The sequence below is a fragment of the Mus caroli genome, unplaced genomic scaffold (assembly GCF_978045245.1).
Source record: "Mus caroli unplaced genomic scaffold, Mus_caroli_1 scaffold_6, whole genome shotgun sequence".
In the NCBI taxonomy this organism is placed as follows: domain Eukaryota; kingdom Metazoa; phylum Chordata; class Mammalia; order Rodentia; family Muridae; genus Mus; species Mus caroli.
In genome coordinates, this window is record NW_028227261.1 from 102290777 (window position 1) to 102312168 (window position 21392).

A 21392-nucleotide genomic window follows, 5' to 3' on the forward strand; every position below is an offset into this window, starting at 1 on the left:
ATTTAGGGAGAACCTCACTCTAGCAAACTTAGATAAATGTCTCTTTATATGATCTGATAGTTTTTTTGTCACTAAGGACGTTATTTAAAACTTTTAGAAACTATAATCTCAGAACTCTGGCTTTTAAGACAACATTTTACCATCTGTATAGAATTCTATAAGCCTGTGTGTGTGTAAAATATGACCAGACTATTTAACGAGGAAATGTGTTCCATGGTTCATATACTGGTGATAGCAGTTTTCAAAGTGCACATAGCCATCAGGACACACTATTAAACGTATTTGGCAATAGTGTTGCTAGGATTCTTGCAGAACTTCCAAGTACAACCACCACCTGTGCCCACATTAGTGAAGGTGACTCACATAAGGACCTACAGAAGCAACATAGCAACCAATCTCTGTAAGCTGCAGATAGAGAAAACTTCGCAGTAGCTTCACTGTCTCTCCCGGACAAAAAAGGATCTGAAGGCCAGGCTTAAACTTCAAATTTATTATTTGCCAGTTTTCAGCCTTTCCAAATTACCTACACTATAAAGAGTTAAGGAATACCAAATTTTAAATAGCAGTTAGTAAGTCTTAAGTGGGTAAAAACAATGTGTTTTACAAGCATTCCAATAGTGCCAAGTTTTAAGATGCCTGGTGTTGCAAATATTATACAGGAAACCCAATTCTACCATAAAATGTTGTACATGAACTATAGTAATTACTATGATAGCTACTATTATACTCGGAATTCACTCTGACACGGATCAATGTTAAGAGTTCTATCTTTTAAAATGTTCTAGTCAATACTAACTATCCAGTAAATCTAGACTTGTGACTCTTCAATAAAGTATTACAATCTGTCATTAGCACTTCTAAAATTATCAAGATTAGTCTCTGTACTGGCTATTTTTGTGTCAACTTGACACAGCTGGAGTTATCACAGAGAAAGGAGTTTCAGTTGAGGAAATGCCTCCATGAGATCCAACTGTAAGGCATTTTCTCAATTAGTGATCAAGGGGGAAAGGCCCCTTGTGGGTGGGACCATCCCTGGGCTGGTAGTCTTGGGTTCTATGAGTAGGCTGAGCAAGCCAGGGGAGGTAAGCCAGTAAAGAACATCCCTCCATGGCCTCTGCATCAGCTCCTGCTTCCTGACCTGCTTGAGTTCCAGTCCTGACTTCCTTTGGTGATGAACAGCAGTATGGAAGTGTAAGCCGAATAAACCCTTTCCTCCCCAAACTGTTTCTTGGTTATGATGTTTGTGCAGGAATAGAAACCCTGACTAAGACAGTCTCTAACATAATTGTGATTGAGCAGAAGAAACACATCCACGGGAAGGAGAAGGCGGGATTAGAGTACTAATTTGAATGCATTTCATCTCACAGAAAAATTCCCAGTAAGTGGACACTTCATCAGTACTTGTACAACATAGGATCTGCTAACAATTCTGAAAACAATCCCAACTATATATCAAAGATATAGAACATACCTCTTTTAATTTTTGAATGGTTGGAGTAATCTCTTCTTCCAGTATCTAGAATTCAAAAGGAAGCCAATATTTTCAGTAAATCAGGTACCAACACAAAACACATCTAAGCGTCTGTTTTTTAAGACATGGAAAACAACTGAGAAGAAAAATATTTTCTTGATATACAGCATAAAACTCCAAATGCAAGATTCTCCTCCAAAACTATTTCATGTTTTTTGAATTACCGTTTTTATTTCTTTCAGCTTAGCCTCCTTTTTTTCTATAGTTTTCTGGGCAGCTATTTTTTTGTACTCATACATCCTGGTTCCAGCAGCTTCTTCAATCATGGATAATATCTGGAATAACAATAGAATTAAGAATTCAAAGCAATGTCTCACTGAAATTTAACATTAACTATAACAATACATTTACCTCCAAAGAACTTTACTATTTAACATACACCATACTATAAAAGTTAATCAGACTAAAATATATATGACTATGACATTTAATTTAAAGAAATATTTAAAGCTTCACTCTTGCTCCTGAATCAAGTCTTCTGCTATGTTAATTTACCAATTTTTATTTCTAAAATTGAAGCTGCTAATTCTTTTTTTGTTTTTTGTTTTGTTTTTCAAGACAGGGTTTCTCTGTGTAGCCCTGGCTGTCCTGAAACTCACTCTGTAGACCAGGCTGGCCTCAAACTCAGAAATACACCTGCCTCTGCCTTCCAAGTGCTGGGATTAAAGGCGTGTGCCACCACTGCCTGGCTTGAAGCTGCTAATTCTTATTTTTCTTCAAGTACAAGTTTTAAAAAAAAAAGGTAATTAAAAAAATTAAAAAGAAAGTAGCCCCACTCAGCTTCTGTTTTTTAAATTTGCTCTTATAACAGTTTCACACTGGACTTCACTATTTTATTCCAAGGCTGAAGCATAGCATATTTGCTTACTGACTATGGCATATGAATTAAGAGTTATGACAAGTAACTCTCTCTATACTTCCATTTCTCTACGTAGTATCTTACACCGTCTCTAATGACTAAACAAAGCAATACAAATGCATGCCAGCACCTTTTAAAACAGCTTCTTCAATCCCAATCTCTAGAACAGTCTTTCTCAACAAATGCTGTGACCTCTTAATACAGTTCCTCATGTGTGGTGACCCACAACCATTAAATTATTTTCATTGCTGTTTCATAACTATAATTTCGCTATTGTTATGGATAGTAATAAAAATATCTGATATGCAAGTTACCTGATATGTGACCCCTGTGAAAGGGTCACTCGACCACCAAAAGGAGTTGCTACACACAGGTTGAGAACCACTCCTCTAGAGGATTTTTTTTTTTCCTTCTGAATCCATTATAATTTGTACATGTTAGTCGGGTTTTAAACTAACAATTTCTCACTAATGTAGTACACCTGAGTGAAAGTAAACTTGACCTTATTTAAATACAGTAGTAAGATCAATCCCTTTAGCTCTTTTCAATAACAAGAATAAAACTAAAAAATTCACTTGATCATAACTACTTTCAAGGTACTTAAAAGTTCTTTGTTTCATATAATGTATTCTAGAAAAGAAAGTAACTTCATATACATGGTTTTTCCTTAAATATTCATCCCAACATAGAACTCTAGTTAGCTAGGCTGCTAAAATACAGTCAGTCAAGATCTTTAAACTATGGACACAGTGTTAAACGTGAAGCTTTTTTCTTATCGTTCTCAGTACTCTTACCTCTGGTGGTTTCATATTTAATACTTTCGTAATTCTGCCCTAAAAAGAAAACAGCAAATTTAACATAACTACAATGAGCTATAGAAAATGTCATCTAAGCTGGACATTCAATGTTTAAGTGTAAGTGGCTTTACTCATTGGTGTGGCAAAAGGTAAATTATTAAATGCTACGAAAGATAACGATACAAATTCCACAAGTTTAACTCAGGACATTTCGGAGAGGATCAGTAATAAAAACGTAGAAGAATGGGATTCTGAAACAAACGTGGGCGTTTTAAGTATTTCTTGATCGTTTTCTGAACCCTGAAAATCTACCTTCAGAAAGCAAACCACCTGACGCCAGGCCTGAAGTGAGATTGTATTTCGCTCAGGGGCAGGAAATCATCAATTGCATTCATTCCAAAAGCAATCTACTCAGGCCTCAGATTACGAGTCACAATTCACAGTCTCTTGACAGTAAGCTGTCAGCGTTGAAGCCGGACTATAGTGAATACATTTTTATTTTAGTTAGTTTGGATATGTCCCTCATAATTCCTATGTTAGGGACTTAATCACCAAAGGGACAATGTTGAGAGGTGGGACTTAGTGACAGTTGCTTAGTGAAGATAGTAATGATATTCAGAATGGTTTATTGTTGACTCTAAACACATAATAAAAAGTGACTTCAGCCATACTTCATCTCTCATTCTCTCCCCTTTGATACACCTGTGTCTTGTTCATTGTCCTGCAATGATAGCCATAAACCAACAAAATAAACAAAAAAATTCTGTTGTTTAGAAAGTAACCAGTCTGCGCCGTTCCTCATAGCAACATAAACTGAACAAACACATGATCCCATCAGGATCCTGGCTTTGACTCCTGCTTTGATTCTGTTAAGGGTTAGATAAACCAAATAAAATAACAATATGTTTTATTTATTTATTAACAGTATATTATTTTACTTTTCATCTGCTTAAGTCTTGGAAGGACAGTTTTCAGTTTATCCTTGAAATAATAAAATGCTTTAAAGTGGATCATTTAAAAGAAGATAACAATTCAATGGTTTTGAGATCAAGTACTTCCCTACAGGGTTCTTGAGCTAAAGGCATCATCCTCAAAGAAACATACCTAGGTGAGGACTCGATCATGAGAACACTGATCTAATTAATCTAATCACTGATGTAGTTATCACTGGAACGTTAGAAGGCTAGAAACTAGGGAATGTGGCAGTCTCACTGGAGAACTAGATTTTAAAGGCACATCTGTCTCTCTCTCTCTGTTTCTTGGACTCCGAGAAGTGGGCAGCTTTACTCTGCCTTGTCATTCCACTGTGGTGTTTCAGCCTCACCTCAGGCACACAGCAGCAGCGCTGGTCAACAATGGGCAAGAAACCTTGGAAACTGCAATGAAAAATCTTTCTTCCTGACTTTTTTTAGGTGCTAGAGATGGAGGTGATTTTTTTCAGCTATAAAAGTCTGACATGTGACTTCCCCCCCCTAACTTAGTATATATTGGTTTCACTTATAAAACAAAAAAAATCTGCAAACAAAACACATAATAGGAAAAATTCAGAAAATGCGAATAAAAATGGAAATAGAAAACACATAAAAGAAAAATTCCACAGTTCTCTTATGCAATAAACTAAAAGTAATAGATAGTAAAATTACTATTAAAGACAGAAAATGATGCCAACAAGATACCTGCATGATGAGAAAGTGAGGGTTGTTAACATTCAGGCCCACAGAACAAAAGAGATCTTGGACTCTGGTGTTGTTGGCATTCACTCCATTGATTAAGTATTTATTTCTGCCACCAATAACCACCTAAAAAGAAAGCATTTCACAAACTTTAAAGATACAGAAACATTTTATACCAAAATAATACAGTATTGTTTATAAATTGTGCTATTCTGTATAAATAACAGCACACCCAAAGCAGAAGAATAGTAGATACACCACAGACAGAAGGATTGCTGATTTGGGTTAGGACAACTCAGGTACTTCCACTAACTAGTTAACGTAATTATGGATAACTCTCCTAACCTGCATTGGACTAAGTATCTCAGTTCCCATCTTACTTCATTTTTCAATATGTATACATTTTTCTTTCTTGATCATGTTCTGAAATTGACCATACTTAGAAGTTAATATTTGTCTTTCCAATGAGAACAGAAATACTAGAAGCTAAAGATATATGCATTTTGGTATGAATTCTTGACAAAATTCTGAAAGAAATTCATTAAAATGACATTTGACAACTTCAAAGAGACAGAGTAGTGGTACTTCAGCTTGGGCTCATCACGACATCCTAGAACATTTCTTGTTTAGATTTTATGGTAATTCTACAACTGCCATTTAGGGGATGACTGTCGCATCTACCAGAGTAGGAAAGACATAAGAGAGATTTAGCTCACAGCATTCAACAATCTCCAGTATACATCAGTAATTTGCAAATACTTAACAAAATTAATTTATTTTCTTTTCAGGATTAGTAGGTTGGGAAGTATATCCTTAAATAAAAGTAGGATTTATTTAAAAAAAAAATGGCAAGAACAATCTCATAACCAAAATAGAAAAAAAAAATATGAACATTTAATATGGATAGAGAACCCCAAAAAAGCAGTGCTTATGGATACCTAAAAACTCAACAAAAAAGTGAACTCTGTCTTGATCTAGCCAAGTAAATACAATCAGAAGATTGATAAAATAAAGGAGAAGACCTATTTATAAACTAAGATGACAAGTGAAATTTGACAGAATTTATAAAATTAGTATAAATTAGAATTAGTTTTACATTTATAGTTAACTATTATACAATGAATTATATAGTTAACATTACAATTATATAAATTCCATTTCTAAAAATAGAATTAATAAAATTAATAAAAACAAAACTGAGAAGATGAAAACATTGATAAAAGAAAAAAACTGCTGGTTAGTGGTGGCGCACGCCTTTAATCCCAGCACTTGGGAGGCAGAGGCAGGCAGATTTCTGAGTTCGAGGCTAGCCTGGTCTACAGAATGGATTCCAGGACAGCCAGGGCTACACAGAGAAACCCTGTCTTGAAAAAACAACAACAGCTCTTCCGGCCAGACCACCACCGGGGTAGCTAGAGCACAGGGTCGACTGAAACCCGCCAGCTACCCACGACCCCTGCCACAGGATTTTGAGTCTGCTGGTGAGTGGAACACAGCTTCTGCTCCAGTCCAATCACGCGGGACCTGAGACTGCTTTGGTTGGGGAGGCAGAAATCCGGCCTGAGTAGGGCCACAAGCCTCTTCCGGTAAGAAAAGCACCGGGGTAGCTAGGGCGCAGGGTCGGCTGACACTCGCCAGCTACCCACAACACCCACCACAGGATCTTAAGACTTCTGGTGAGTGGAACACAGCTTCTGCTCCAATCCAATTGGGCACGGGACCTGAGACTGCATTAATTAGGGAAACAGAAAACCGGCCTGAGTAGGCCTGAAACCGGCCTCTTCCGGCCTGAACAGCACCTGGGTAGCTAGAGCACAGGGTCGGCTGACACCCGCCAGCTACCCAGGACCCCAGCCACAGGATTTTGAGACAGCTGGTGAGTGGAACACAGCTTCTGCTCCAATCTTTAAACAGAGACAACGACAACAACTAACCCCAGAGATTACCAGATGGGAAAAGGTAAACTTAATAATCTTACTAACAGAAACCAAGACCACTCACCATCATCAGAACCCAGCACTCCCACTTCGCCCAGTCCAGGGCACCCCAACACACCGGAAAAGCTAGACACGGATCTAAAAGCATATCTCCTGATGATGGTAGAGGACTTCAAGAAGGACTTTAATAACACACTTAAAGAAATACAAAGGAACACTGGTAAACAGGTAGAAGACATTAAAGAGGAAGCACAAAAATCCCTTAAAGAATTGCAGGAGAATACTACTAAAGAGTTACAAATTCTTAAAGAAAAACAGGATAACATAATCAAACAGGTAGAAGTCCTTAATGAAAAACAGGAAAACACATCCAAACAGATGATGGAAATGAACAAAACCATACTAGACCTAAAAAGGGAAGTAGACACAATAAAGAAAACCCAAAATGAGGCAACACTGGAGATAGAAACCCTAGGAAAGAAATCTGGAACCATAGATACGAGCATCAGCAACAGAATACAAGAGATGGAAGAGAGAATCTCAAGTGCAGAAGATTCCATAGAGAACATCGGCACGACAATCAAGGAAAATGTAAAACGCAAAAAGATCCTAACTCAAAACATCCAAGAAATACAGGACACAATGAGAAGACCAAACCTACGGATAATAGGAGTGGATGAGAATGAAGATTTTCAACTCAAAGGACCAGCAAACATCTTCAACAAAATTATAGAAGAAAACTTCCCAAATCTAAAGAAAGAGATGCCCATGAACATACAAGAAGCCTACAGAACTCCAAATAGACTGGACCAGAAAAGAAATACCTCCCGACACATAATAATCAGAACAACAAATGCTCTAAATAAAGATAGAATACTAAAAGCAGTAAGAGAAAAAGGCCAAGTAACATATAAAGGCAAGCCTATCAGAATTACACCAGATTTTTCACCAGAGACTATGAAAGCCAGAAGATCCTGGACGGATGTTATACAGACACTAAAAGAACACAAATTCCAGCCCAGGCTACTATACCCAGCCAAACTCTCAATTAACATAAATGGAGAAACCAAAGTATTCCACGACAAAACCAAATTCACACATTATCTCTCCACGAATCCAGCCCTTCAAAGGATAATAACAGAAAAAAACCAATACAAGGACAGGAACCACGCCCTAGAAACAACAAGAAGGTAATCCCTCAACAAACCTAAAAGAAGACAGCCACAAGAACAAAATGCCAACTTTAACAACAAAAATAACAGGAAACAACAATTACTTTTCCTTAATATCTCTTAATATCAATGGACTCAACTCCCCGATAAAAAGACATAGACTAACAAACTGGCTACACAAACAAGACCCAACATTTTGCTGCTTACAGGAAACTCATCTCAGAGAAAAGGATAGACACTACCTCAGAATGAAAGGCTGGAAAACAATTTTCCAAGCAAATGGCATGAAGAAACAAGCTGGAGTAGCCATTCTAATATCTGATAAGATTGACTTCCAACCCAAAGTCATTAAAAAAGACAGGGAGGGACACTTCGTACTCATCAAAGGTAAAATCCTCCAAGAGGAACTATCAATCCTGAATATCTATGCTCCAAATACAAAGGCAGCCACATTCGTTAAAGAAACTTTAGTAAATCTCAAAGCACACATTGCACCTCATACAATAATAGTGGGAGACTTCAACACACCACTTTCACCAATGGACAGATCATGGAAACAGAAACTAAACAGGGACACAGAGAAACTAAGAGAAATTATGAATCAAATGGATCTGGCAGATATCTACAGAACATTCTATCCTAAAACAAAAGGATATACCTTCTTCTCAGCACCTCATGGTACCTTCTCCAAAATTGACCACATAATTGGTCACAAAACAGGCCTCAACAGATACAAAAATATTGAAATTGTCCCATGCATCCTATCAGATCACCATGGACTAAGGCTGATCTTCAATAACAAAATAAATAATAGAAAGCCAACCTTCACGTGGAAACTAAACAACACTCTTCTCAATGATACCTTGGTCAAGGAAGGAATAAAGAAAGAAATTAAGGACTTTTTAGAGTTCAATGAAAATGAAGCCACAACATACCCAAACTTATGGGACGCAATGAAAGCATTTCTAAGAGGAAAACTCATAGCTCTGAGTGCCTCCAAAAGGAAACTAGAGAGAGCACACATTAGCAGCTTGACAACATACCTAAAAGCACTAGAACAAAAGGAAGCAAATTCACCCAAGAGGAGTAGACGGCAGGAAATAATCAAACTCAGGGGCGAAATCAACCAAGTGGAAACAAGAAAAACTATTCAAAGAATCAACCAATCAAGGAGCTGGTTCTTTGAGAAAATCAACAAGATAGATAAACCCTTAGCCAGACTCACTAGAGGGCACAGGGAAAGCATCCTAATTAACAAAATCAGAAATGAAAAAGGAGACATAACAACAGATCCTGAAGACATCCAAAACACCATCAGATCCTTCTACCAAAGGCTATACTCAACAAAACTGGAGAACCTGGATGAAATGGAGAAGTTCCTAGACAGATATCAGGTACCAAAGTTGAATCAAGATCAGGTTAATGATCTAAACAGCCCTATATCCCCCAAAGAAATAGAAGCAGTCAGTAATAGTCTCCCAACTAAAAAAAGCCCAGGACCAGATGGGTTTAGTGCAGAGTTCTATCAGACCTTCAAAGAAGATCTAATCCCAGTTCTTCACAAACTGTTTCCACAAAATAGAAACAGAAGGTACTCTACCCAACTCATTCTATGAAGCCACAATTACTCTGATACCTAAACCACAAAAAGACCCAACAAAGATAGAAAACTTCAGACCAATATCCCTTATGAATATTGATGCAAAAATCCTCAATAAAGTTCTTGCTAACCGAATCCAAGAACACATCAAAACAATCATCCATCCTGACCAAGAAGGTTTCACCCCAGGGATGCAGGGATGGTTCAATATACGGAAATCCATCAACGTAATCCAGTATATAAACAAACTCAAAGACAAAAACCACATGGTCATCTCCTTAGATGCGGAAAAAGCATTTGACAAGATCCAACACCCATTCATGATAAAAGTCTTGGAAAGATCAGGAATTCAAGGCCCATACCTAAACATGATAAAAGCAATCTACAGCAAACCAGTAGCCAACATCAAAGTAAATGGTGAGAAGCTTGAAGCAATCCCTCTAAAATCAGGGACTAGACAAGGCTGTCCACTTTCTCCATACCTATTCAACATTGTACTTGAAGTCCTAGCCAGAGCAATTCGACAACAAAAGGAGATCAAAGGGATACAAATTGGAAAAGATGAAGTCAAAATATCACTTTTTGCAGATGATATGATAGTATATATAAGTGACCCTAAAAATTCCACCAGAGAACTCCTAAACCTGATAAACAGCTTTCGGTGAAGTAGCTGGATATAAAATTAACTCAAACAAATCAATGGCCTTTCTCTACACAAAGAATAAACAGGCTGAGAAAGAAATTAGGGAAACAACACCCTTCTCAATAGTCACAAATAATATAAAATATCTTGGCGTGACTCTAACTAAGGAAGTGAAAGATCTGTATAATAAAAACTTCAAGTCTCCGAAGAAAGAAATTATAGAAGATCTCAGAAGATGGAAAGATCTCCCATGCTCATGGATTGGCAAGATCAACATTGTAAAAATGGCTATCTTGCTAAAAGCAATCTACAGATTCAATGCAATCCCCATCAAATTCCAAATCAATTCTTCAACGAATTAGAAAGTGCAATCTGCAAATTCATCTGGAATAACAAAAAACCTAGGATAGCAAAAACTCTTCTCAAGGATAAAAGAACCTCTGGTGGAATCACCATGCCGGACCTAAAGCTTTACTACAGAGCAATTGTGATAAAAACTGCATGGTACTGGTATAGTGACAGACAAATAGACCAATGGAATAGAATTGAAGACCCAGAAATGAACCCACACACCTATGGTCACTTGATCTTCGACAAGGGAGCTAAAAACATTCAGTGGAAGAAAGACAGCATTTTCAACAAATGGTGCTGGCACAACTGGTTGTTAACATGTAGAAGAATATGAATCGATCCATTCCTATCTCCTTGTACTAAGGTCAAGTCTAAGTGGATCAAGGAACTTCACATAAAACCAGAGACACTGAAACTTATAGAGGAGAAAGTGGGGAAAAGCCTTGAAGATATGGGCACAGGGGAAAAATTCTTGAATAGAACAGCAATGGCTTGTGCTGTAAGATCGAGAATTGACAAGTGGGACCTCATGAAACGGCAAAGCTTCTGCAAGGCAAAAGACACCATCAATAAGACAAAAAAAACCACCAACAGATTGGGAAAGGATCTTCACCTATCCTAAATCAGATAAGGGACTAATATCCAATATATATAAAGAACTCAAGAAGGTGGACTCCAGAAAGTCAAATAACCCCATTAAAAAATGGGGCTCAGAACTGAACAAAGAATTCTCACCTGAGGAATACCGAATGGCAGAGAAGCACCTGAAAAAGTGTTCAACATCCTTAATCATCAGGGAAATGCAAATCAAAACAACCCTGAGATTCCACCTCACACCAGTCAGAATGGCTAAGATCAAAAATTCAGGTGACAGCAGATGCTGTCGAGGATGTGGAGAAAGAGGAACACTCCTCCATTGTTGGTGGGATTGTAAGCTTGTACAACCACTCTGGAAATCAGTTTGGCGGTTCCTCAGAAAATTGGACATAGTACTACCGGAGGATCCAGCAATACCTCTCCTGGGCATATATCCAGAAGATGTCCCAACCAGTAAGAAGGACACATGCTCCACTATGTTCATAGTAGCCCTATTTATAATAGCCAGAAGCTGGAAAGAACCCAGATGTCCCTCAACAGAGGAATGGATACAGAAATTATGGTACATTTACACAATGGAGTACTACTCAGCTATTAAAAAGAATGAATTTATGAAATTCCTAGCCAAATGGATGGACCTGGAGGGCATCATCTTGAGTGAGGTAACACAATCACAAAAGAACTCACACAATATGTATTGACTGATAAGTGGATATTAGCCCAAAACTTAGGATACCCAAGATATAAGATACAATTTGCTAAACGCATGAAACTCAAGAAGAATGAAGACCAAAGTGTGGACACTGTGCCCCTTCTTAGAATTGGGAACAAAACACCCAGGGAAGGAGTTACAGAGGCAAAGTTCGTAGCTGTGATGAAAGGATGGACCATTTAGAGACTGCCGTATCCAGGGATTCATCCCATTATCAGCTTCTAAACGCTGACACCATTGCATACACTAGCAAGATTTTGCTGAAAGGACCCAAATATAGCTGTCTCTTGTGAGACGATGCTGGGGCCTAGCAAACACAGGAGTGGATGCTCACAGTCAGCTATTGGATGTATCACAGGGCTCCCAATGGAGAAGCTAGAGAAAGTACCCAAGGAGCTAAAGGGATCTGCATCCCTATTGTTGGAACATGATATATTAACCAGAACCCCGGAGCTCTTGTCTCTAGCTGCATATGTATCGAAAGATGGCCTAGTCGGCCATCACTGGAAAGAGAGGCCCATTGGAATTGCAAACTTTATATGCCCCAATATAGGGGAATGCCAGGGCCAAAAGAATGGGAATGGGTGGGTAGGGAAGTGGGGGGCGCTATGGGGGACTTTTGGGATAGCATTGGAAATGTAATTGAGGAAAATATGTAATAAAAATATTAAAAATTAAAAAAAAAATTTAAAAAAAAAGAAAAAGAAAAAAAAGAAAAAGAAACAACAAAAAAAAAATTAAAAAAAAAAGAAAAAACAACAACAACAAAAAACCCCAAAAAAACAAAAAAATTAACGACCAATAAAAGGCCCTTAATAACTCTGAAAGAAATAGTAGTGACCAAGCTAAATAATGACACATGTTCCATGTTTTCAAGTCCCGTGATACACACTGAAGTGAAAGCCTGAGAGCTAGAGGAGTGTCTAAATGAAGCAACACTAGTTTTGTTCATACCCGTTTTCACTAGCCCTTTTTGTCACTCTAAATTTGAGGCCATATAACTCAAAGAAAATTGTATGTGTGTGAGGGGAGGGAACAGAGAGGACGCTCATACTTGGTGTGATTAGGCAAGTGAAGGAACTGGAAATAAGTTCAGTGAAAGCCCTGGTAGGGTTCCACTTAGAAAATATTTAGACCTGCAAACAACTTAAATATTGAAATATTCAGAAAAAACAGATTTCATCTTGGAAGTTTCAAGTGAACCAAGACTAATTGCATAAAACTTTAAGTTCACAGACTTCTGCTGACTTTAAGATTAGGTTTTCATTTGGGCCCAGATCCGAGTCCATTGAGAGCCTTCCTCAGATCACTCAGAATTTTCTCTACTTTCTGGGAACCCGAGCTTTTACTATACCCCTTCTGATCTTCGCTAGCATCCTGATGATGTATACGGCAGCCCTGGCTAACTGTAACAGGCGCCTCATCTCTGAGCTCAAACGCCAGATAGAGACAGAAGTGCAGAATAAAGTCTTCCTAGCCCAGAGAGCTGTGGCTCTGAGTCCAACGAATGGAGCTTCCTGATAAGTCTGGCTGACGTTCAGCCCCTCAGATCCACCGTAAACTTCAGTGACTTCATATATCAAGCGATGGAACCCTCTCATCTCTGGAACCAAATTCCATGCCCTCTGCCACTTGAATGCCACACTTTCAACTGAACTGTATTAATAAACAACAGTCAAGGCCACTATGCATTTTGGGAAAAAAAAAAAAGATTAGTTTTTAAAAACCTCTTTACAAAACCAGAATAGAATGCAAGATCTGAGGTAAAAGGAAGCATCCAAAGCGATGAAAGTTAAACATGGCATAGCTTAAGTTCAATTCATAGCTAAGTGCTTTCACGAAGAGGAGGACTCTCAAGATCTCTTTCACTTCTCTTAAAGATGATATAGCCTATGGGCCAATACACACTTCATTATTGACTAAAGCAACATTATACAGTTGTCCAAGACTCTATACCAAAGATATTCTAATGGATTCTAGTCAGTATTCCTAAGAATTGCCCAGGCAGTTTTTTCTGAGCCATACAGCCAAACACATTAGATCTGAAAAGTTTGCAAGAGTTATGTAGCAATTTCCTCCAAGAGAGAATATTCCTTCTGACAAGAAGCTCCTTCAGACTCAGGGTATTATTTCTAAGAGGAGGTGAAACATTCCATCCTATAGCAAAGCACTTTAAAATTCAGGAGGTGAACCATTGAAAACCTTCAAGAAAGCCTGAAACAGACCAGACTCACTGCCCACTCCCACACCCCATTAAGCTTATGCAAGAAGTACTGTTGAGAGACACTCTCAAATAAGATAGGCTGCAGACCAGCAACTGCTTGAAAGATGCTGGATTCAGCTGAACTGCCTCGAAGAGAAACTCTAACTCAGTGGTCCTCAGCCTTACTAAGGCTACTACCCTTTGATACAGTTTCTCGGGCTGTGACGACCCCCTCAACCATAAAATTAGTTTTATTATAACTTCATAACTGTTATTTTGCTACTTTTGTGAGTCATAATGTGAATATTTTTGTTTTTCCATGGTCTTAGGTGAGCCTGTGACAGGGTCATTTGACCCCGAGGTTGAGAACCACTGCTGTATCATAGTGCGGTATTGTGAAACAGTTTCTTCTAAGATTGGAATGTTCCATTCTGCAGGGAAGTTTCAACAGAACAAACTCAAGGTAGCTTCAAGAAGTCCCTAAACCTAAGCAGATTAACTAGGTGCCTTCCTGTGAGGGCAAGCAATAAAAACCGACTTCCTCAAGGAAGCTGAAGTGCAAGGAAGATTCTTGAGAAGAGAAAAGCTACAAAGCCCAGCTACCTGGAAGAGTGTGGGCCCAGTGAGACTGGTCTAAAACGAGACCAAATAATAGAAAAGATACTCTCTCATCTGTCAAGTTGTCTGCAGGCTGTGCAGTGTGCTCTACATTCCTAGTTGTGTGAGCTATGGATGACGCGGCTGTCTTTGAGTCCTTTCTACTTCTGTAAATAATTCCTTACCCCAAATCCTGTAAGTTATCCTAGTACAATTCAATGGTTTACCAAGCTGCACTGTGGTGGTATTCATGCTTTGGTCTATTGTTGGTTCTCTACTTGGGGTAGGCAGATCTTTCAAGAAACAATGCCACACAACATAAGGTATCCAGATATTTGACAGCTACTCACCTGCCTTGTTACTGTGATTTCATCATGAGCTTCAAATCCCAACGGACTCTGCTTTTTGTCAGAATTATCAAAAGTGATTGAAACAGAGGCTTTGGTAATCCCAGCCTGTCCATTTTTATAAACGAGATCTTGTAAATTTGAAGCCCGCACCTATAATTAAAAAGGGAAAGGAAAGCTCATTGACAAAGCATCATATTATACAAGAGCAGGATTAATACTATATGTCTTGTTCTAGAAAACCCACCTATATAGTGTTACGTTAAGTAAAAACAGGCAGCCACATATGTCAACAAGAAAAGCAAGGACTACAGACAATGACTTATAATATGTACTTTTTTCAATAGCACTTGCTTTCTGTTCTAATTTCTACTGACTTAGCAAGAATTAATTTTAAAACTCAAGGAAGTACTGTCTATGAACTTCACTAGCCATCCCAGGCCCATTAGTTCACTCTGATAGGGCATTCACTGCAAGCACAAGTGAAAGAACCAGTATTGGCTCAAGACACCCCAAGATAATGTTCTCAGGACAGAAGAAGAGTGAGGGAATGAGAGGGAGAGGGAAAGGGCTATTTGTCCTGGGGTTGGGAGTAGAGACAACAAAGGACTGCCTCTGGGAGGGTGGGAGACAGCTGTGCTTCATAGACAAACGGCACTTTATAAACATAAATGGGAAACCCCCATGTTAGGATAAATTGGTTAATTTTGATTGGGCATTTTAATTAGGTGAGCCAAAGTGGGGGGGGGTGCTTTTGATTGCTGGACTTCAATACTTTGATAGCTGGACCTTGGCAGTCAGCCTCAGGAGGCAGAAGTGACCAAAATAAGGGAATGGACCTTGGTGGCTAGCTTTAGGAATGTAATCTAACAGTTTTTAGCAAGGCAGGGGGACTGGATGGAAGGGCATGGCCTGCTAGAGCCATATTCCCATGAGAGGCCAACTAGACTCCCTTCAAAAAGAGCAGGTATGGACTGAGAACAGAGACTACCCAAAACAACAGTACTGGTATGCTGGTATGGGTGTTACTCCCAACAGCAAGGCCTCTGTATGTATCTTTTCTTTTGTCTACAGGATGGAACAGTAATAGTATTTGCTTAAACGGCTGCCCCGCAACACAACATAACTCACATGAAGTACAAACATGCAAAGAAAGAAAACCCAAAGTCTTCCCAGATTAGCAGATTCTCTTGCCAACACATAAGTCAGAAAAGCTGACACTTTACCTGGGACAGGTTGGAGATGCCTAGGAGAAAGCATATGGAGTCCAATATGTTGGATTTTCCACTACCATTTAAACCCGTGATCGCATTGAAGAGGGGGTCAAAACCATTGACTTCAGTCCTCTGTGCATAGGACTTGAATCCTTCGAGAATGATTGATTTAACATACATTTTCTATACTGTCTTGGGTTAGTAAGCCTGTTAGGCAACAAGCTACAAGTCACGTCTGCATAAAACAGAAATAAGATCATTTATGTAGAATGTTAAAAACCCTCAAATCATAGTAAATACGACAGGATACACAATAATGTAAAGTAAAAAAAAAATACAACTGCCAAACTACTTTTTCTCCTAAAAACAGCTGGGTCAGGTTTTAAAACATCCAGCCATTAGCCAATGCCGGCAAGTTAAACCATTCAACCTGAAAATCATCTTTATCACTACTGTCCACTTTCCTAGACTCGTGTTGCACTACAATAATACTGTAGTTAACAGAGATTATTAATTATTTCCCATTTCATTATCCTTGCCACAGAAACATTGGACTGGATACTCTTTACTGCACACCACTTTGCATACATCTTACAGGAGTCCTTCATGGATCTCCCTAATAGCACGCACACCCATCCTCTCCTTCCTTTTTTCCTCCACAGCAGTAAAAGATGACATCAGTCGGCACCGTCTTTCCAACTCATTCTCGGTTCCGTTGTGCTTTTTTGCCTACTTACGACCTTAACTCTGTTTACACTCGACTCTCAGAACCCGGATAGTTAGTGGACCTTAAGGGCGAAGTGAATCTATTCTACTGCCTCGTTTTAAAATTCCGTGTTCTCTCGCTTGCCCAAACCTTTCTCGATTCACCTTACGGATGAACAACAGTCAACATCTCTAATTATCCCTTGAAGTCCCTCCTTGAGAATCTTGCCCACCCCTGTGCCTCATCTCCCGCCTGGACACCAGGTCTGGCCAAGAGCAGCACTACGCACCCGCCACAAAGCGGCTGGCCAGGGGAACCAGCAAAGTTCCAACCCGACGCGAAGGCGGACAGCGAGGCCACCCGACCTGTACTCAGGCGCTACCGGGCGAACACCACCATCCCGGCCACCGCATCCGCCGCAGCCAACAACCGTGCCGGAACTGTTCCTTTGAATTTCGGCGCGAGCAAAGGACCCCAACTCCGAGGCGTCTGCCCTCTGTTGGTGCCTAGTATCTGCCTGACTGAAGCGTTTCCTCTTTTGCCCTAAGGAAAAACACGGAAACGACATAACGACAATAAATAATATTTTTAATATTGGAAGGTAGGGGACTATACCGTTTTGAACATGGAAAGCGAAAATGAAGATAGGTCGTGCTGACATCGCGTCAGGCATGCTTTGGGCAGCACCTCTTCCAGGTCTGGGCCTCGCGCGTTGCCGGCCCCGCCCTCTTTCTGGCCCTTTCAGGCTATCGGTCGGAGCCGTGGCTTCTGTCCGCAGGCTCCGCCCCGTCCCGGGCTACGCTCTTTGCTGCCGGGCGCGACCGGGCCGGGGCGGGGCCGGGGCCGGGGCCGGGGCCGGGGAGCGGGGGTCCCGGGGCCCTTCGAGGATATTACAGGGTGGAAACCAACACTAGCGAGAAAAATCCTCTGGGGCTTCTTTTTCTACAGACTACTGATATTTCTGAAAAGCGGAGGCTGTAACTAATTGAAGAGAAAGGCGCTGGCTTTGAAAACACAAACCAAAACCAGTTCCAGTTTCCGGAGGGGACCGTAGGCCTGCAGTATGTGGAGTTGGGTGGCAGATGCTAGGCAAATGGCTGTAAGATTTTTTTATGCCGAAAACCTGTTTAATGATAAGCAGTGGCTGACGTACCGGTTCACGAAATGTTGCTGAAGCTTCTTAATAACAGTTTGTATTTACAGAGTTCTATAGATTGGATAGCTGTTTTTCAAAGGCTGTCAAGAATTTCAACAAACTTGGAATCCTAGTGTTTCCTTTTGTACAGACGAGTTTATTGAATCACTGGGTTAAACGACTTATAAGTGAAGAGAGATTTTTTGTTCCAGGCTGCCTAACTACAGAGTGTGTACTCCTAAACTTATTATCTACAACTGCTAATTTTACATAGCTAGTTAGAGCTGATCCCCATCAACAATATGTAACGGCAGTTATCAACTGGATATAGCTTCTGGGTTAGGATGGAGGATTGTTTCTATTTCCCCTCTCAATACTAGCTTAGAACTGCAGGTCTTGTGTATGCTGAAATTTACAGTGGTAGACAGGGAGCAAAGTGAAGATCGCCTTCCTAAACCTGAAAACCTCCTAGGCAAGCATTGGCAGCGGGTTCTTAAGTAAAGAGTGCCAGACTGCCTGGCAGTGGTGGCGCACGCCTTTAATCCCAGCACTTGGGAGGCAGAGACTAGCAGATTTCTGAGTTCGAGGCCAGCCTGATCTACAGAGTGAGTTCCAGGACAGCCAAGGCTACACAGAGAAACCCTGTCTCCAAAAACCAACCAAACAAACAAACCATATGAGTGTCAGACTTAATTTATAAAGGCCAATGAATCCCTAATCAACTGTCCAAGGCCCTACCTGCTAATACTATTGCTTTGGGTTTGGATTTCAGAATGTGAACATTAAGGGGAGAGGTTTAAATAAAGCATTATGGAAATGTATTTTAACATTGCCGTCTTGGCAATTGGAACCAGCTTTAAATGACTGAGTGTAGATCTTTTGTTTTGAAATTGTTATCCAACTTTAACTCAGTTTTAGGGAGTTTTGAGTACAGCTAGTCAGGCAGTGGTGGTGCTTGCTTTTAATCCCAGCACTTGGGAGGCAGAGGCAGGTGTATTTTTGAGTTTGAGGCCAGCCTGGTCTACAGAGTGGGTTCCAGGACAGCCAGGGCTATACAGAGAAACCCTGCCTCGAAAAACAAGAAACAAAAAACAAACAAACAAGAAACAGTACAGTATCTATAATAGTATGCTACCTGCCTTCCTGTGGTATCAGCCTATTTGTCTGTGATATTAGCTAACACCACTTTAATAAAGATATTTTGTCTGGTGTAATTCCTATTACTCTTGAACTCCAATGACTTCACTTATTTATATTGGCTCTGTTGAATTATACATTTTTACCTTCAGCTCTGCTATATTCCTTTGATCACTTTTTTATGAATAAGGAATTTTGACTTTTAGACAAATCTAACATGGATTTTCACAAATTTTATAACTTGCTTGGGGGATAAAAATTTAAGACAGATATTAAGACAGACATCATTAGTATGTTGGCTACTTTAATAGATGAATAGCTAGATGATATCCTTAAGACAATTGGATAAAAATGTACAGATACTTAAGTATTTAAATGTACTCTTTTATTATGCTGTATTTGTTATATAAAATGATAGGTTTCATTATGACATATTTCTATATGTATAGTATGTCTACTTTGCTCATATCACCCCTCCCTTATTGTCTATACCTTTTCTGTGATGCTAATCTCTTTCTATCTAAATAGTTTTGGGTTTTTTAATATTTCTTTTTTCCTTTTTATTAGTTTTCTAAAATTGGATATTTTATTTATTTACATTTCAAATGTTATCTCCTTTCCCGATTTCCCCTCCAGAAACCCCCTATCCCATCCCCCCACCTCCTGCTTCTATGAGGGTGTTCTCCCACCCACTCACTCCCACCTCCCTGCCCTCAAATTCCCCTACAGTGGGGCATCCAGCCTTCACAGGAACAAGGGCTTCTTCTCCTATGGATGTCCTACAAGGCCATTCTCTGCTACATATACAGCTGGAGCCATGGGTCCCTCCATGTGTAGTCTTTGGTTGGTGGTTTAGACCCTGGGAGCTCTGGTTGGTTGATAATGTTCTTCCTATGGGTTGCGAACCATTCAGCTCCTTCAGTCTTTTCTCTAACTCCTCCACTGGGGACCCAGTGATAAGTTGAATGATTGGCCACAATCATCCACCTCTGTATTTGTCAGGCTTTAGCAGAGCCTCCCAGGAGCCAGCTATATTAGGCTCCTGTAAACACGCACTTCTTGACATCCACAATAATGTCTGCTTTGGTGACCTTATATGGAATGGATCCCCAGGTGGGGCAGTCTCTGGATGGCTTTTCCTTCAGTCTCTGCTCCACACTTAGTCTCTGTAATTGCTCCCTTGAGTATTTTGTTACTCCTAAGAAAGACCAAAGCACCCACACTTTGGTCTTCCTTCTTCTTGAACTTCATGTGATCTATGAATTGTATCTTGGGTATTCTAAGCTTTTGGGCTAATATCCACTTATCAGTGAATGCATACCATATGTGTTCTTTTGTGATTGGGTTACCTCACTCAGGATGGTATATTCTAATTCCATCCATTTGCCTAAGAATTTCATAAATTCATTGTTTTTAATTGCTGAGTAGTACTCCATTGTGTAAATGTACCACATTTTCTGTATCCATTCCTCTATTGAAGGACATCTAGGTTCTTTCAAGCTTCTGGCTATTATAAATAAGGCTGCTATGAACATAGTGGAGCATGTGTCCTTGTTATATGTTGGACCGCCTTTTGGGTATATGCCCAAGGGTGGTATAGCTGGATCCTCAGGTAATATTATGTCCGATTTTCTGAGGAACCGCCAAACTGATTTCCAGAGTGGTTGTACTAGCTTGCAATCCCACCAACAATGGAGGAGTGTTCCTCTTTCTCCACATCCTCACCAACACCTGCTGTCACCTGAGTTTTTGGTCCTAGCCATTCTGACTGGTGTGAGGTGGAAACTCAGGGTTGTTTTGATTTTCATTTCCCTGATGAATAAGGATGTAGAACATTTCTTTAGGTGTTTTTCGACCATTTGAGTTTCCTCAGTTGAGAATTTTTGTTTAGTTCTGCACCCCATTTTTAATAGGGTTATTTGATTGTCTGGAGTCTAATTTCTTGAGTTCTTTATATATATTGGATATTAGCTCTCTATCTGTTATAGGATTGGTAAACATAGTTTCCCAATCTGTTGGTTGCTGCTTTGTCCTATTGACAGTGTTCTTGCCTTACAGAAGCTTTGCAATTTTATGAGGTCCCATTTGTCAATTCTTGATCTCACAGCATAAGCCATTGGTGTTCTTTTCAGGAAATTTCCCCCTGTGCCCATGTCTTCTAGACTCTTCCCCACTTTCTCT

At 39.7% G+C, this 21392-nt stretch overlaps 1 protein-coding gene across 1 annotated transcript in view; it reads right to left on the minus strand.

Annotated features, from left to right (window-relative positions):
• Positions 1–17374, minus strand: part of Smc2 (structural maintenance of chromosomes 2) — a 54939-nt gene extending 37565 nt beyond the window's left edge. Inside the window, exons 1-7 of the mRNA XM_021159844.3 lie at positions 17229–17374; positions 16246–16468; positions 15023–15172; positions 4864–4986; positions 3185–3223; positions 1696–1806; positions 1472–1516 (exon numbers count right to left, since the gene is read on the minus strand). Coding sequence (XP_021015503.1) covers positions 1472–1516; positions 1696–1806; positions 3185–3223; positions 4864–4986; positions 15023–15172; positions 16246–16413 — 636 coding nt within the window. The 5' untranslated portion in view covers positions 16414–16468; positions 17229–17374. The remainder of the gene's footprint in view (positions 1–1471; positions 1517–1695; positions 1807–3184; positions 3224–4863; positions 4987–15022; positions 15173–16245; positions 16469–17228) is intronic.
• Positions 17375–21392: the final 4018 nt, after the last annotated feature.